This window comes from Rhodamnia argentea, chromosome 5 (assembly GCF_020921035.1).
Source record: "Rhodamnia argentea isolate NSW1041297 chromosome 5, ASM2092103v1, whole genome shotgun sequence".
In the NCBI taxonomy this organism is placed as follows: Eukaryota; Viridiplantae; Streptophyta; class Magnoliopsida; order Myrtales; family Myrtaceae; genus Rhodamnia; species Rhodamnia argentea.
Genome location: NC_063154.1, coordinates 20,155,093 through 20,174,301, shown reverse-complemented (window position 1 = coordinate 20,174,301; position 19,209 = coordinate 20,155,093). Strand labels below are relative to the sequence as shown.

General features: G+C 38.0%; 1 protein-coding gene across 3 annotated transcripts; it reads right to left on the bottom strand.

Annotated features, from left to right (window-relative positions):
- Positions 1-65: 65 nt before the first annotated feature.
- On the bottom strand, positions 66-14,251 carry LOC115737202. Of its 3 annotated transcripts, none has more exons than XM_030669213.2 (15): positions 13,869-14,251; positions 12,523-12,925; positions 12,236-12,413; positions 12,012-12,151; positions 10,754-11,594; positions 10,506-10,606; positions 10,201-10,345; positions 10,048-10,116; positions 9,879-9,924; positions 5,252-5,727; positions 4,176-4,255; positions 2,929-3,064; positions 2,353-2,551; positions 757-839; positions 66-602 (listed from the first exon to the last, which is right to left on the bottom strand). In XM_030669213.2, exons 1-15 carry the CDS (start codon positions 13,966-13,968, stop codon positions 477-479), a joined length of 3,123 nt encoding a protein of 1,040 aa, XP_030525073.1. In that variant the 5' UTR covers positions 13,969-14,251; the 3' UTR covers positions 66-476. The 3 variants fall into 3 exon arrangements, with proteins under 3 accessions (XP_030525073.1, XP_048134512.1, XP_048134513.1); XM_048278555.1 differs by having other exon boundaries at positions 12,236-12,371; XM_048278556.1 differs by lacking the exons at positions 66-602; positions 757-839 and adding an exon at positions 892-1,435.
- Positions 14,252-19,209: the final 4,958 nt, after the last annotated feature.

The following is a 19,209-nucleotide window of genomic DNA, read 5'->3' as shown; positions in this document are numbered from 1 at the left end:
AAGTTGCACAGACAAATTGTGGGCATGCAGAAGCGATAGGAGATGGAGATGGACATGTCGCGTTCGGGAGCATTAGCACCTGAGCTTCTCTATAATCGTAACAGACGACAGTCAGGTATACAATACTGAAAGAATTGGGTGGATCATTCCATTTCATCTCCCAACAGAAAGATTCACAAAGAACACACATACCCCAATCAAATGCAGGGTATTTGCTTCAAGCGAAACAAGGTATGCACATGAACTATATACAGACGCTGAATGTGCGCTCCTGTACAGTTAGCATTTGAGGAGACAAAAACCGATCCTGTCCTGCAAAAACCGGTTTTCTCCGGATCTTGTGAATTTGCAGCACTCATTTTCTTGTATTTTTGGATATATACAGGAAGCTTCAATGTAGATACGATGTAATGGCGAGAGAACCACTGGACTATTCCAAGACAAGGCCAAAATTGTGAAATCCCTCGTTAATTGCCCTAAGCAGGTTGCTCGACACGCATCTTCTGATGGATGTCTACAACAACATCGCGCAACTCAGGGAAAACTGACACTAGTAAGAGTTCCAGTATCCCATATGCCAGTTGCTTCACACAAATAGAAGACTGCAAATTTCGAAAAGAAAAAATTATCGACATACATTATGTAGGTAATTGTAGGAAGACACTTGCAATATGAGATTAGAAATTATATAAAAAATACAAATAACAAAATAACACAACAAAAAATAAACAGAGAAAGATATGAGACGATGGTAACCTGAAGGAAGTAGTACATGTCTTTGGCACAACGTCTATACTGCTTGTGGCCTATCAAGCTGACTAGCGTAGTGGGAGCTCCCTCTGACATAAGGGGAAAAAAATGCATCAATTATAGAAAATGAAAGTTTATAAAAGAAGAAAGTTTATCCATAGAAACAAAAAATGAAAGTTTATCAGCCATTAAAAGTTCAACTCCACCAATATTCTTCATTCATCTTTACTTTTTGTTTGTGGCATACAAGCACCATAACTTTGTGTATGTATACTCTTACATTTCCAGTCAATCTCCTTCAATTACTATAATAACCCTGCTCCCCCAATTCCAATTGATGCCCAATTAAATTTCAAGGTCCAGCAGTTGGAAGCCATTCTTCAACTGGTTTCCTTGATGGTTTTTGGTGAAACTCTCCTTTTGCGTAACAATATCATAGTGCTCACTACATATTGAAGTTGTAAGCTCTTCTATCCACAAGGCAACAGTCAATAACAAGCAATTTCAGCAAGATGATTTTATCGATAGTTGGTATTTGCAGTGATGAGTCATCCGGAGCAGAGTTACATAACTAGAAAGAGACAGGTTACAGAGAGAAAATATAGTGAAACAAGCGATTAGCATTCTTTTCATTTTTTTTGTTCTGATTGAGGTGTAATCCACTGTCCCATTGCTGTAACTTCAGCTCCCATGATTAGGCAAGATATCAAAACCATCATAACAAGAGCCCCCAGAAAAAAGTTCCTAAATAATTGCCAAAAGAAATATCTCTTTTCCACAAGATGATCACCAATTAGCGCATTAAAAGGTAAGGCGACGTGAAGACATTCGACTCATCATAAAATGATCAAATGACTTCCAGACATCATATGAAATCCATTAGCAAACAGCATGTCTTATATCTGTGATGGGTAATTTAATAAAACAGGAACGTTCCAAGAGGACAACGTTGTTGCTAGGGAAGTTAGAATATACAAACCTTTGAAAGGGAAGGAATTTCTGACTGTCAAAATACAGGCTTCTGTGTAAGTTATGGAACATTCCAAGAGGACAACGTTGTTGCTACGGAAGTTAGAATATACAAACCTTTGAAAGAGAAGAAATTTCTGACTGTCAAAATACAGGCTTCTGTGTAAGTTACCGTTGATAGGTTTTCTCTTGTCAGTTCATTTCCTTCTTAATTATATTTCCACAGCAGTAAGCAGTATTCTTCTTATTATACTCGAAATGCTTTTGAGACATTGCTCTTAGCTGAATATATCAAACCATGGTAAAAGCTTAAATAACCAGACACTTGAGTAGTAAAACCATGTTATCTGATACACAAACTACTTAAGATGCAAACTCTCGACCGGATAAACCATAGCCGGCATGGGGGCAGTGGCTAGATATCTTCTTTTTTACCTCGTTTTCTATACCGAAATACTTAAACCAGATATGATCATCAAGTTCAGTACTTAAAATACAATTAGTTATCCAACAGAAAAGGCAAATAAACCAGCAACACAAAAACATCTTTACCTTCAAAGTGTAAAAATTACAACATATTCAGTTACTCTTTGTTAAAATTAAATTCGGGATCATGCACTATCATTCACTTACCGAATAACATCTTCTTGACATCACTGGCTCTGCGAGCAGCTTCAAGCTGTAACTCGAAGGATGAGGACCCTTGTTTGGATATCCTACTGCCACCAAACTGATTCATAGTCTGAAATAATCTTTCGCTTGGTTGCATAACATCTTCTTCAATCTTGCTTTTTCCAAATTTGAGAAAAAATGTACCATCAGGCCAGAGAACCTGAAAGAAGTTCATTTCTTTCAGATCATTGAGAAAAAAGGGTCATATTGCTTCTGAGCATACTGCCTGGTTAAAGAGCCTCATATAAGAAACTACACAAAGTCATGTTTTGATTTATATTATATTTTCGCCAGATGTTTTCATATATATATGAATCACATTAAAGATCATTCATGTTCAGATCAGGTTTATCCTACAGCTACATGCAATCATGCTTTTCAATATATGAATCACATTAAAAGTCAGTCATGTTCAGGTCAGGTTTATCCTGAACTCATATCAGCTAATCATATTCCCTCATTTCTGAATGATATAGATGTTGAATGCACTACATCCTTACTAGAAAAGGCTGTTACTACAGCATTCTTTGTTCTTACATCTTGAACCCACCCAATTCCTTGGGCTACAGTTTCCTCACTCCGAAGCCAGTGAATCTGCCTCAAGAGCCAATCATCAATAGCATCTTCCATTACCAACTGTAGAATCTGCTTTGAAATCCAAAATACCTGTCTCCTGCATCCAAGAGTTTTGACAATGAACTGTTAAGGATTGCCAACAACTGTGTTACTGATTCCCTACAACCTTTGACAGCATATTGTCCCATTTAATTCTGTAATTTTTTTCACAGTAGAATGGGCCATTTTGCAGTCTTACAAGAATACAGTTAATATCGGGCTTGACAAGCGGCGAGTTCATTGTAGCCCTCATGTGCTCAATGTAGTGAGGAGTCCTTGTAATATGCAGTACCGAGCCTATATTACAAGGACTTTTAGGCAGCCAAATGAACTTTCCTCAATCAACTTTAATTGCTGTACGTGGATGCATTCACTTTTTCTTTCTTACTATGTTGCAAATTAAAGTAAATCACTTCCTATGGGGAACTTGTTTTCCATCAAGCAGTCTTCCAATTGTGGGATTTAAGTAGAAGTGAGCACATCCACTTGACCGGCGGTGGTGCCTTACTGTCAGTGGGGCAAAGGCAAGTGATAAGAAGAACTTTAAATGGCACAACGGCAACTTAGACTTCTTTTGCAATATGCTTGATACATATTAAGGAGGTAATTTGTGCCCGTGGATATAATTAGCGACTATTATTGAAGTGTGATTCCATGCATTCCGTTGTATTTTTATTGATCTCTTCAATACAATGAAAATAGAAGAGAATTGGCACTAACGCCCCCTAAGGCACAAAAAGCCATTGTGAGATAAAAGTGTTTGTTGAATTTATTCCATTACAACATCTTAAACTGAGCACAAAATGAATTGCAGTTTGAAGGCTTCTATGGCCAGTTCATTGAGTAGAAATTCCAGCTACTACGACGTTACATAGTCTAGTATTCCTAACAAGTAACAAAACTAGCTAATAGCACTACACTCTACGGTGAAGGAAGCTGACAGACATGCTTTACAATCCTCTACAGCCAATGATAAACAAATTACAAGTAACTTACAGCTTAACAGGTTAAGCCACTCATCATAACTTAATTCAACAAAAGTACAGACAGCAAATTGATACTTTCTTTAGTAAGTTAACAAGAACTACTCATGGTTCAAACAATTGCCAATGGGGCAAAGTCAAACAAAACATATTCTAGGTATAAAAGAAAGGGGTCAATCAGCTCACCTCAGCCACCCCCTCCTCTTAAGCTGAAAAATCTTGTCCACCAAATTCAACATAGGCACACAAACATTCGGAGGACTCCACTGTCAGGGCAAAAGAAGAGTTAAGACAAAAACATGTGCTTAAAGAAATTGGTTCTCAGATTTGAAGTCCTATGCTTGACCTAGCCACCATCTACATCTTTATGAACAATTTCTTGATGCATTATGTAGTGCAGGCATAAACTTTTTCAAGCACGTCTTCAGTGTAAGATGATGAAAATGTGACCTTGAGGCCGTTGTCGCACATGTAAGCAAAACAATAGCACTTATACCGTGAGCTGACTCAGAACTACTTGTTCATTAAAACTTACCAAAACTCATATGAGAAATGCACAAGGCATTCACTATTTTTGCAACAATACTCTACAAAACACTTGAACTGCCCAAGCTAAGCAATATTTCAGAAGGCATAGGTCGTCTACCAGGAGTGATCCCAACATACAGGGGTGAAAGGATAGAAGGTCTACAGTTTGGAGTTCAGATTATTAGGTATGGCGGATCTGATTTGATCCGTCACAACACCAGACCACACAGACACTTACTTCCCTGTTCAACATTTAAAAATACTTCATGATCCACATTCACCAAAGATAGGGAACTCCAGCATATAAAGGCACCTTGTGAAATACATAAAACACACTCTCCAGTCCCTTAAATGGGAACTGAAAAAAAAAAATCATACACAGGAAGTGAGATTTAAAACTATCAAGCAAATCATCACTTGTCATCCAAAGCAGAAATAATTATCCGAAGAAGAGCCAATTAAATTGTAATTCCTTGATGATTTAATAAATCAAATGTTTTCTTACATGTAATCCACGATTTATGAATTGATCCTGCACTGTATGAATATAAACAAATTAAAAGAAGATAAATCTTTCCAAATTTCATGCCATGCGCGTTTGTCAAAGTAATCAGTTGGTAGAAGGATAGATGCTAAATCTGCAGGATATATACTGGAGGACCACAATGAACAATAAAACCTAATCAGGTGGGTTGAAGAAAAAAGGGGGAAAAAGTAGCTAGATTCAGTAGTACCTCAGGAGGCATGCCAACAGGGTCTACCAATTGATCTGGAGCTACTTGAAAACTTGTCAGGGAAGAACCAGCCTGCCCATTCCAATCAGAATGAAGCATCAAACCATGCTTCTTTTCAGACACTGAGTTCCTAGAGCCTTCACTACGTTTGACCACCCGAGGGGGAAAATTCTTGGAGTTCAACTCAGTATCTGAATGCCATCCATTTGCATGTCCACTAGATCCTACTTCATCACTGCCATGATTTCCATCTCTATCTCCATCCTCGTTATCAGAGATACTGGTTGATGTTTCTGCAGTGTTTTGCCTGGAAACGTATCTATCTATTTCATCTGCATTCCAGGACAGGTGCGTCGCTGAAATCGACGCCGATGCTTCAGAAGAGGAAGGTGTAGGACCTACGACTTTACGCATTAATCCATTTGAAACCCCCTTGAACTGCCGGACAATATCATCCACTGCATCGTCCACATTCACTGTTCATTTATGGGAAGGGGAAAAGCCCTGGGTTAACTGAATGCTCAAAATTATCCAAATTTTGTACTCGCAATAAAAAGGTAAGTGCAAAATGTCATTAAAATTAAGTATTAGATTTCCCTTTCCACTTTAAAAAACACCAGATGATAGTATTGACCCCAACAAAGTCATGTTTTGAGTGATGATCAGCTTGACATCAATAGATGCACTTCTTCAGTCTACAACCTCTAACGCTTTAGAAAATTAAGATCCACACGGATTCACTAGAAATCAATCAATTTGTTAAGAATTATGCTAAATATTCAATGTGTGTCTGTTGCCTAACAGTTTGAGGTTAGTAAAAAATTGGTTAAATTCACATTAATAATATAGCACAAGTCAAGAGTTCAAGTTCAATATTGACACTTCTTTTACTGTTATTCTGTTGGCTTTCCTATTCTTGCGATGTAGTCTCCAATTCCATCAATAAGGCATCCTGTGTCTCACATGTAAGATCGTACTCACAGGGGGAAGTGTAAAGGAATATGTACGATTTAAAATGCTCGTTTCTCAAGTTTTGAGGAAAAATGATTGATTCAGAAAATTGAACTGCAAATACTCATTCCTTCAAACCCTCACCAACCCCGCCACCCACCCCCAACCCACCTTCTCTCTCTTCTCACCATTCCCAGCCCAAATGCATGCATTTTCTTTATACTAATATTAAATGGGAGAGGACACCATGAAAAACTACTCACTTTTCTGTTGGCCTAGCTGGTAAGGGAACAATATGTGATAATTTCGATTGTGGTAGGTACTCTCAAGTATCTTAAGGAGTCTAGAAGTGATATAAATGTCACACCCTCAAATAAGTCACCAGATGTGACAACCTCAACAATTACTCCCACTTTCCCTACTTTATTGAACTTGAGCTACTGTCTGTGTTGTTCCAAAGTATTCTCCATTAAAAATTCTCGTAATTCTGCTACAGCTTTTAGGAAGAGTGCAAGGAAATAATTTAGAGTCATTCCTTCTTCTAGATGATGGCAAATTGATAAGCATGTGCATCACCCAAACAAGAAATTATTGTACGATATCATTGGGCATTTTCACCCCTAGTTGCTTGGAGTACTCTGAGCTCAAACTCATTTTGAAGTTAATTGACATTGAGTGTATTTCTTTTCTAAAATTGTCTTATCAACTGCCTTGGTCAGTCACGGCCATAATAACCATTATGTTGTCTTACGGATGCAAAAGAAGGAAAGAGTGCTTTTTCTTTTTCTTTTTGTGTATGACTTGACTTTGGATCCATATATTTTGATGAGTTCATCCAACTTGAAATTGAGTATCAAGTTGCGATTGGTAGGGCTTGCAAAAGCCCATGCTGAGGTGGATTTCTAAAAAGAGGTCGAGAGGCAAAAATATAAGACAACCACACAACTCCACGCAATCTTCAATCATAACGTTGAGAAAATCTAAGCCTGTGTTTGATTTGAGAAAATGTTTTCAGTTTCCATTTTCATAGATACTCAGTGTCTGTTCCTATTTTCTTGAAAACAAGTTGGGTGTGTGGAAAGAAAAAATACTCACCCGGAAAGTGAATTTAATGAAATAGAATGAATGAATTTTTTTTTTTTTTTTCATTTCAGCAACTTAAAGAGATGAAAGGAGAGTTGGGGATTGTATAGTAGAGAGTAGCGAGGGCAAAAAATTAGTGCAAGTAGGCCTCAATTTGCTTACTCTCCATCTTCAATTTTGTTCTTCATTTATTCCACCTGAATTCACTTAAGAATACAATCTTATGTAATGTCTTTAAGGTGACATTTTTTCACTTTTCATCATTTTGACTTTTAATTCTCAACGCATTAGTGTGCTTCAACAAGACATAATTCCACATAAATGTAACAATTTGCATTTAACATTTTACATCGCCAATCTCTTCTACGTTTACTTTCCTCTCTAATTTCAGAATCTCCTTTGCGTTCTTTAGGCATCGACACCATGCAAATCAGACAAAGTTGCCTGAAATATGTCAGATTCAACCTACATAGAAGAATGAATCCCTGCGAGGGCACATATGGATGGATATACTTTAGTAACAAAATGTCTTGTCGTTGTATTATTTTAATTGATTGTCTCATAGATTTTCGATGTTTTACTTAAAGACCAACTTACTCTTCAATGAGATAAAAAGAAAGCATACGTAAAAGAATTGTTAATGTGTGAATAAAAGGCTTTGTCAGTGTATCCTTTCTTTTATAACACACACATATCGGGGGACATTTATGGAGTAAATTGCTCAACCATGTTTTTAAGTTGAATTACAAAGCACACAATATGGATGATAGTCTTGCTTTTTTTTTTTTTGGCTGGAACGTGTGGATGATAGCCTAATAATAAGTGTCAATGAACTTTACTGATAGAGCATGATGTTTAGCAGCTAAACGCAAGGATGTTCCTAGTACTTTATGGATAGAATAATGGCCATCTACCAAAAGGACTAAGTGTAACACAGAAGTCACATAAAAAAATTCTTTTCAAAATTGTAAAGTGGATGATCCGAAGTAAAAATAATTAAAAGCTTTAAGATTCTTGCTGTCATTTTAAAAGACAATCACATTACTCAGTCTGAACATTTATCATTTATAAAAGAAACCAGTATATGAGAGAGAGAGAGAGGAGTGTTGGAACAAAACTATGCAGTTCCTGTTGCTTCCTGACTAGCAGAACTACAGCTCTAGCAATACAAGATGTCAAGGACAGCAGCGACATCAATGTGGGAGTATCAGCTGTCGTTTGGTTTGGAGCTGTGACTGCTTTTATAACTCTCTCTCCAACATCAATGTGGGAGTATCAGCTGTCGTTTGGTTTGGAGTTGTGACTGCTTTTATAACTCTCTCTCTCTCTCTCTCGTCTTATGCAGTTCCTGCTGCTTCCTGATTAGCAGAACTACAGCTCTAGCAATACAAGATGTCAAGAACAGCAGCGACATCAATATGGGAGTATCAGGTGTCATTTGGTTTGGAGTTGTGACTGCTTTTATAAGTCTCTCTCTCTCCCTCCCTCCCTCCCTCCTAACAGGCACAACTAAGGATGTCAAAATAACCAGGTGAATTCACCTCTCTCTCTCGCGTCTTATGCAGTTCATGCTGCTTCCTGATTAGCAGAACTACAGCTATAGCAATACAAGATGTCAAGAACAGCAGCGACATCAATATGGGAGTATCAGCTGTCATTTGGTTTGGAGTTGTGACAGCAGCGACATCAATATGGGAGTATCAGCGGTCGTTTGGTTTGGAGTTGTGACTGCTTTTATAAGTCTCTCTCCCTCCCTCCCTCCTAACAGGCACAACTAAGGATGTCAAAATAACCAGGTGAATTCACCTATTAAAATAATAGGTGAACCTGAAAAACCAGACAGATCTGATAGAACCATTCCGAAATTTTCTGGCTCATTGCATGACTGATTTTTTTTATTATGCTTCAATTGTTATTTGGCTTTTGTTCAGGTGCCCAATAAAAGTCAAAAGCTCTATTAATTTTTCCACGTGTTTAACCATCTTGTCTAGCGCAAACCAGTGCATGCTTACAAAAGCAGGTCTCGAGCATTGCACAGGCTTGAAGTTTACACGTTCTTCAAAAGCCATTGCAACTTTTGTCTGCATCTCTCAGCAATTAAAAGAGAAGACCATGTCTTCGTTCTCTGCATCTACTTTCTTCTCCCACCTAGGTCTTGGGAGATTCTAATCATCATGTGATCACTTAATCAGGAAACACCTTGCTTTTTGCAGGCCCTTTTTTTTTCCCGCATCTCTAGAACTGTGGCCTTTTTCCAAACCCATGTGTGTCTGTCCATGTATGTTTTGCACACTTGGGTTTTTTTTTTTTTTCCCCTCCATATTGCCTAACATGAGATGTGGGAACAAGATGAGCAGAAAATAGACAGGAAGGGTGGCTCATGCTTCCAATCTTGGATTAGGTCCTAGGTTCCTGGTTGAGAAGTTTCGAACCGGAAATTTGAATACTGCTCCCAGCATAGAAACAAACCAGGCCCTTTAGGCCCATGAGCACAACAGAGGTCAAGGAAAGTTCTTAGCATGCCAACCACCATAACCACATTATATCTGCCACACATTATGTCCAGACAATAAATGAACAGATATTGACATACCTGCTAGGCTTCTCATCACTGAAGATGATTTTCCGAAAGAGTAGTTCTATGAAAGAAAGAAATTATTGACCCATGTCAGACATCAGTTAATTTAAGCACAAGTAAGAAATTATTCTGCCGAAATTATTCAGCATGACTATTAAGTCATATTATAATAGAAATTGGACACCTTTGAGGAAGCACTCAGGAAATCCCACACTTCATGTTGTTCAGCAACATTAGCTATCGACAAAAGATCCTGGAATAAGACAGCATAATTAAATTACAAATAATGGAAAAAAGAAAATCAAATACAGAAGAGTCAATAGGAACGTATTAATACTTGCAGATACTTGTCAAGCTGAATGCAGCGCTGATGTACAAAAGCGTCCTCTGTACTTGATGAGAATATCCTCTTAGGTGGCAAATGTAGTGTATAATTAGGAATCTCTTTAAGATGTCGATGCAACCTCTCAAAATTGCTGTATCTGCTGGCCCAAAAAGACATCATAAACCAAAGAGTCCTGATATCTACTGGAAAAGAACAGAAACCTATCTACAGTATTACAGAACAGTTCCCTAGGAAAATGATACATATTTCAGAAGTCAGCTCCAACTGTTCTATAGTAAAAAAGACAGGAAACACACCTTCTCTTGACAAACCACGTTTTGCTTTCTGCATCCGTCACAGCAATTGAATAAACCGCAAAAGACTTCGATCCAAGTTTTTCAAAATATGCTCCCAACACCTGTAAGGCAACACTAAAATATGAAAACAAATATGCAGTACATTGACTGGAAGATATTCTTTCGCTTGAAGTAGGATTCTTCGTTTCTCTGAAGACTTGACAGGAATTCTGCATCTACAGGCCAAAACTATGGGATAAAAAGCTTACCCGGCACTTGAGCTTGGGTAGACGAGGACCCTCGCTTCGAAATACCATGTCTGAGGAACTTTTAACTTTATAATCAAAACTATGGCTGCCAAAATCTGGGCTGTAGAACTCGGCGATATATGCACTTTCACTATCTCCTGTAAATGCCTTTTTTGTTTCTGGTTCAACTTTTAAAGCAGAAGTGCTGTTCGATCTCTTCAGTCTACTTCTCCTGTCGTTAGCACCAATATTGGCAGCATCCTCAATTGTCTCCTCACGATTCCCTCGTCCATAAAGTGGTTGTTTCTCTTTGCTTGAAGAATCATTCTCAGGATCCAGTGGACTATCAAAGATCGATGGGGGAAGCAATTCAACTATGGCTTTCTCTTCAGATCTAGTAGAATCTCCCGCCCCAGCGATTGATGATCCCCTTTTTCGATCTACAGTAGGAATAGAATGAACTGACCCACTTCCAACTGATTCCTGAACTGCTGCTTTAACTTTCTTGGCCTCTCTTTTTTTATAATTTCTTCCTTTGGACCACAGGTTTTCAAGATTTTCAGGCATAAGAACTTCAGTTCTTCTCTGGGTCGCCGCCTCCAGCACCCTTGCCCAATCAGCAGCCCGAGGCTGCTTACTCTCTTCTTGAACTGTACTAGAACCAAAGGATTCATCTCCAGTACCTACCATTGAATCAATCTTAGAATTGCTGGGTGGATATTTAGCTTCACCATCTTTAGCCTTAGCAGTGCCAGAAAAGTCATGGTGGTCAGCAACATTAGTTGCCTGGGTAAAACCAAATACTTTGGTTCCATCCTCTTTAAAAGCAAGGACAAGTAATTCAATTACTTCATTGATATACCTGGACATGTGAAAAAGGTATATATTAGCCATTGAATGGCATTAAGATCTTGGATTCAAGATAACCATTATAACAAAATACATATCATTGATCAACCATTCATTCGTTCATAAGGTACAACTAGAACAACCAATCAGAAAAAAGCAAGCCCAAAGAGAACACACCAAGCACTCAATGCATGAGGAAATTTTGTACCACCAAATTCTCTTCATTTTCCAATAAATATTAGGAAGCAAAACTCCAGATCCAGAAAATCAACTGCATATCTACCCAATGACATCTATCAACATGTACGTACCAAAGCAGGATATTGAAGCTCGCATTTTATTGAGAGTTTTCATGATCAAAAGCTTAAGAAATCATGACTGTTCGTTCTTCTAGGGAATATGAGCAGATAATTATGTTCTAAAAACTTACGCTGGGCTTGCGAAATCCATGACAGGCTGGATCACTACGCAAGTAACGAGCTCTCGAGCAATGGATCTCACAACAGGGCACTGAGCTTCTCTTGGTCTCAGAACTAAAGTTAAAACTCCACCCACGAGTCGCTGAAGCACCTGTTTGGAAATTCACAGAGATTACATGAAACAGAGAAAACTCAATGGATGACCAGAAATCATGAGGCATATTACACCTCACACCTTGTATTCACTCTCAGGAGATACCAATGCAGGATGAAGCTCCTTTGATGCCATAAGATGGAACTTCAACCTTTCATCCCTCTCCTCAGATGACAAAGTCCCCATCACATCAGTACCTATAACTGCTTGGTTCCTTCTGAAAAGATCTAAGTGATCACCTATCAAATCAACTATGTCCCTGAAATATTTAGAGGATGATTCTTTACCTGTACCAACTAGTATCAAACAATTTAAAGACGAACTTTAATCAACTTCCATAAGACAAAGAAGTAAAAGTAAAAATATACCTGGTTAGTAGGTCAACAAGGTTAATTGCTTTGACTCTTCCTGATATCTCCCCAAGGGCATCCATGATTATTGCACGTATGTGCTCCGGAAAGTCCCTATCTGGTGTAATATCAGCGTACCATAAATCTATAACAAAATCCCTCAAGATTTTGTTGATGAACTCAGTGATTGCAGCTTCCACGATAGGTGAATCAATTTTCCTCTTCCATTTTTGAGGAGGTGGAGGAGTTGTAAGGCGTGAGTCATTTATGGATAACTGCCTCTCCTTCAGAATAGATAAATGAGACCTGGGATGAACGGATCGAACTTTCCACTGGACATCAACTTCATTGAAGACAATCCGCATAGCAGAGACAAAAAGTATTGCTATAGGTATATTCATCCACATTGATTTACTTGTATCTGCAACATCATATACATCTTCAGAGTAATCACCTTACTGATGAATCAGCTAACACTGATTGTCGGATTTAACAGAGGAAAAGACCACGTCACTACTAAAATATTCAAGCAAACTAGCAACCAGTTTGTGGGTGACGGACATATTAATCTCTCCCAGTGCACGTGTGGTGGGTGGGACTGAGTGTGTTTAGTTTGCGGGTGGGGGGGGTAGGAAGTGCTGCCCGTGTCCTTTTTCATGCTAACTTACCTACTCACCTGTGTCTAGGTGTATGCCTAATCTTGCATGCATAATTCAACAGTTAAGTGTGAAACTCAAAGCCCAGGTTCAGTAACACCAGCGAATCTACTATGGTAATTTTTATTATTCTATTTTACAGGGGGAAAAAAAACAGATCGTAGTCATTAGACTTAATGATGAGGCTAAAACACTAGTAACCCTTAGCTGTTGATAGCTGCATTCAGATACTGTGCATTGCCAGATAATGCCAAGAGGGTGTATCGACAACCAAAACTACTATCCCAAATGTTATAGATCAAACAAATCGCAATTCACTAATAATTCATTATCCAATAAACGTCTAAGTAACTTAACCTAGTGCCAAATTTTTGGCAAAGCCTCATCCCACTAATAGTAGGATAAGGCTTGGTTTCTTGTTATTGCTGAAGTAAGTTTCCCCTACAATAATCGCATATTCTCCTTCCTTTGGCATTCTTCTATCCCAGAAATTTCTTCGTCAGTGACCATACACAGAATCATCCATGATATGCAAAAGCAGCCACGTTCTTCCACCACAAATCCAAACTATCATCATCGAGAACGACTAGAAAAAAGGCACAACACATCAATACATCGTAACCTAACAAATCAGACAGCTCACTTCGGGACGAAAAGAGAGGAGGGGGGGGGCGACTCCCAATTCCGGGGAGGAAAGCACGGACTTACGCGAGAGGAAGTACGAGACGGCGAATATGACCAGCGCCCACCAGAGGGTCCGAACCTTAGCCTCCTCGATCAGATCGCGTATGGTCTCCATGGGCCTCATTTTCCTCGCCTCGAAGCCCCCCGCCCACAGGAACTCCCTCCCGAATCAAAATCCTCCGACCGAATTCGATTCGCGCGCCGAAAGATCCAGCATCGAGCACAATTTCGGAGTCGAAAACGAGGGCTAGGGTTTCGATGGGTCAAGCTTCGCTGATAGGGGGATCTTCTGGAGGGAGAGTGAGAATCAGCTGAATCACGAGCGAGCGAGCGAGCTCTCTCTTTTTCACAACGTCGCCGGGGACCCGTTAATCCGTTGCGTTTGCTTGCGAAGTTTCGGCGTCGTCGCCATTTGGTCCGAATCACGTTGGCCTTTGAAATTTCTTGCCACCTCAGCACGAGGGCCCACGGGGATTGTGGGGCCCACATAAATGTTTTGCTCTTGCCACGGTGTTCTTTTAATTAATTCGAAATTTTTGGAAATTTTTAGATGGAATTATTAGACAGCAATTCGTTAGTTGTTAGAAAAATTATCCTATATGGCCTAGCCTATGTGTCTGTGTTCGTTTTATCGATTACATGCGAAATTTAAAAAAAAAAAAAATCACACGAAACCGTCCTCAACTCTATTCGGGATGGAGTGTCGACTCTAAAATTTCAACTTATACTATTCAATCTCAAATTTGACTTACGCTTTCGTTTGTCAATAAATCAATAGTACGAAAAATATTTTTCTGAAAATGAAAGTTTGTATCGATTGAAATGATTAGTCAAGAAAAAGTATTTTCATTCATTTTTCGCAAAGTAAAAAGAGCTGTTGCAGCTTTTCATTCTTCGCCCTCTTTATGTGTGTCAAGTACAAATGGCACGCGATTACTAAGGTAAAAACGTGTCTTTTTGTTTCAAAATTTTTGTAAAATTCCAAAAATAATAATTAGTCTCCGACATGGGTTTTTTCTTTTTCAAATTCAGAACGTCTAACCGCAAAAACGGTCTTTGATACATTCTTTCAGTAAATCTCTTTTGTACTCAAATGCAAGCGTTTTAGATGCTACGAGAATATTATGTCTTCTTTGAAATTGTCTCTCGAATCGTTTCCTCTCACTATAAAGAAAAGGGTACGAATTTTCCAGAAATTGCTATTGAAGTTAGCTTGGCACCAAGCTATCCATGTTGTGTATTCATTTTTGTTGGTAAAAGATCTTGAATTTTTTTTTTGGTAGGAAAAGATCTTGAATTTTTTACTTCATCTATTTCGCAAAAAATGAATAATTTGAAACCCATTTCTCTAAAAATGATCGATTGTATTGTGTAATACTATTAATTAGTGAAAACAAATTTCATGTCGTTGATAGTGAAAAGCATTTTTAGTTCATTCATTTTCAAAAACTATACAAGCCATCGGTTTTAAAATATATATATTTTAAATTATTCATTCTCTGTAACACAAACGGCGCCTTCATTAACATGATTAGGGTACAGAGATTTAGTGTCACTTGACAAAACGGTCCGAAGATCTCGTGGTGTGTAGAAAGCCCAGATTCAATTTAGCTCGCCGTTGTTTGATCACAATTAAAAATCGATGGTTTAGTATTAATAAGGTCTTGCCAAACATGTAAGATCATTATTAATTAGTTTTATCAGTATTTATATAGTAACGTTTTAATTGTCATCGAAAGTCAATTGCAAGGAAGGGTTTTGGACCTATGGGCCTTTACAACTCAATCTGCTACTTGATTGTCCATACAAAGGCTGTGGACTATTTGGATATCTTGAAAATGGGATAACATAGGCTTGCAATTGTGGCGCGACCTTCCCGACAATGAATTATTAAGGAAAAGCTAATGGATTACTAAGTCAAAAACTTAGCATGGACTCTCCCAAGTCCATACCAATCGTAACTTTTGGGGTCACGATTTAATCAATCTAACATGAAATTTAATTCATTCGGAGTCGCCACTTGTCTATTACAGGTAGATTAGAAACTCGAGTAAAATGTGGGAGAGCACTTTACTTCTGCAAACCAAAGATTCATGGATATAGGAGCTTGGTTACGTTAGATAAAGCTAACACTCATTCGGTACCTTTTCTTTTTCTTTCAAAATTTTTTTTGCATGCAATCTTGATCAATTTTAATTCTAAACTGCTAACGTATGATGAGCGTCCATACGAGTGCAAATCAATAAAATAACATGAAATAAATCAAAGAAATAGATAAATAAATTGCTGGAAATATGGCAAACATCAATGCAAAATAAATCATAACTTCTCTATGATTAATTTCTCAATATCCACGAAATATGAATAAAAATGCATGTGTAGCCTAAACATGATTTATATATGATTACACAATTTTAACTAATTCTTTTTGGGTTTTTCTTCTTTCTCATAAAAACGATACTATATGCAATGCAGGAAATGTAAGTTATGTTTATGTGATCCTAATTTAATTAATGACATATGATGACATGCAATTTATATCCAACATAATTCTATTGATGGAAAAAATAATGGAGGAATCAAATATGACATGCAATCTAATTTATATGAACCTAAAAGGTAATTACTAAATGACATGAAAGTTATGAGATAGATATTAAGGAGTGGATGTTATGACATGTGATGACGTGGCAACGATGACATTACTATAATGACGTGGCAACGATGATGTGACTATGATGAGGTGGCAATGATGATGTGGCAAAGATGGCGTGGAAATGATACAACAATTTTTTTGTGATTTTTGTTTAAACTAGAATAGAAAATTACCTAAAATATATAACCTAATTTAAACTAGGAAATAATATATGTTAAATCATATTCGAAATTAGGAAATTATTAATTAATTACATGGTTCCTAGATATGCAATTCTATATTAGGAAACTAATATGAATGCAATCTATTCAAGATGCAATGCAATTCTTCTTCTTCTTCTTCTTCTTCTTTTCAAAATAGGAAAGCATCTTGAATTAATAACATCCAATATATAAACTCACACAATTGAGTATGGACCCCATGTAAATAGGAAACAAGGGTAATTGGGGATTCGATCTAGGTCTTGAATATCGATACCTCAATTATCCATCATATAATGCAATATATCAAACTACGAAACTTCCAATTCACGGGACACCTTAAACATCGCAAATAATAATTTCTTGCCGATTTTGTGAAACTCCGAGTTGAAATTTTATCATCAGTTCAATTCGCTACATCAAAGACATACTTCCAGATATTTTACCATCAGCCTCACCGGACAATCTCAATAATAATGTCTTGTCATACTCTCCACAAATTTTGAGCGCGATTCAACAATTAATGAATGCGTACTTGTCGATTTCGTGAAACTTGGCACTGAAATTTTTCCTCGCTCTTGAGAGAGAGAGCTCATTTGTCCTCTTTTTTTTTTTTTTGTGCTCACTTGTCAGAATACTCTAATTCTTCTTCGTCTTCTTCTTCGAGCACACTGATTCATTGTCGTCTTCATCTTCGTGATTAGACACTGAAACTCGTTCCAACGCACGTTTATCTCTCTTCTCGGGAGTTATGGATTTTCATGTGGGCTTACCACGTCAAGTGAGTTATTGTTCTATGTCATTTAGCTTAGCAATTTCATGATAAAACTTGAAACTAATATAGGGTAAATATGTCACGCATATATTACTTTGGAGTTTTGGTATCCTAAAAATTAATTTGAGATAAATTTGTCACATTGTACCATTTGGGTTTTCTGTGATTTAAAAATTAGTTTAGAATAAATTTATTAATTATATATCAATTTGAGATTTTTTTTCGTGATATTAACCTTTTGTGTGGCGCTCCTATTGAAGAGAGAGAAGGGGCCGGAAGAAAGAGTTAGAGACTAGAAATCAAAATTGCCGGACAAACTTGCTGTCAAAGAATAATTAGGGCATTCATGAGGAATGGGTCTTTTACTTACAAATCACTTAGCCAAGTCATTATGTATGGACTTGGGATTTACAACAATTGAGAAAAGTACAGTAAGTAGTGGTGGCCACAATTCGGAACCAGTCGATTCCGGTTCGTGGCCATCTTTGAATCGGAACCGGAACCTTAAGGGGCAGTTCCGATTCGGGTCCCAAATCGGCGATTCTAGGCCGGTTCAAGGGCCGATCCTATTCCATCGATTTTTGAATTTAATTTTAAAATAATGAATTACGAAATAAAAAAATTATAAATTATAAATTATAAAATAATAAATTATGAAATATAAATTGTAATCAAGTTGTACATTGTAATCAAATTTGGGGGAGGGAGGGAGGGGGAAAGGGGGAGGGGGAAGGGCCTTGACTTAATAAATTATCATTAAGCGCCTACATATCTTCTTGGGGATAGAAGAATCAAAGGCCATGTAGATCTTTGGGTTTTTTCTAATTTAATTTTTTTAAAATAAATATTTACAAAATTATTATTATTTTTTTAAATAATTATCGATTTGGGTCTCGCTCGATAGCCGGGCTGCCGAGTTAGGGCCGGGGGGCCCACCCCCACGGGCCCGCTTGCCGCCCACCAGCTGGCGAGTGGGCCGGGGCGCCCCTACCTCCCGCTCGGCAGCTGGCCTGCCGAGTGGGACGATCGCCCCTCCATGTGGCGCCCCCCTTCTGTGCCGCTCTTCCCCACCCTCCGTGTGGCACTCTCCCCGGCGTGTGTTTGTGTCGCGAAAGGGAGGGGGGGCCTCGCCCGCCGCCTTGACTTCGTTTACGGAGCTGTAGAGCAAGAGTGGGGGCTCCCCTCTCCCCCGCATTTTGCACACGGTAGTGTCAGGCGCCGCAGATGTGCAGATGCTCCAGATTTTCCGCTGCTCCCCTCTTCACTTCTTTAAATTCCATCTTCCTCTCGTTCTCTCATTTCTTCTCTTTTTGCAAACGCTTTGTCGCTCTCCCTCTCTTTCAAACGTTCTTCATCCGTCTCAAAACATTCTTTCATTTCTTCCCTCTTTCAAACTATCTCTCTCTTAGACGCTCTTATTGTCCTTCAAACGCTCTCCCTTAGACATATTTCTTTATAGTTAAGTATGAATTTTTATTTATATGTTGTTAGTACTACGTTTTTATATTAATATTTAAATTAATTCGGTACTTTTTCTTCACAATTTGAGCTCCTCATTCGGTGCGTGCGCTCTCTCGATAATTTGAGGTAAATTTCTTTTTCATTATTTTTTGCAGTTTCGTAAGTGTAGATTTATTTATGTGATTGTTATTTATATCCGAATCATCTATGTTACATATAGGTTATTAGTAATTTGTTTTAAATTTTTGTGAATGTAAATATTGTTTTAAGAGT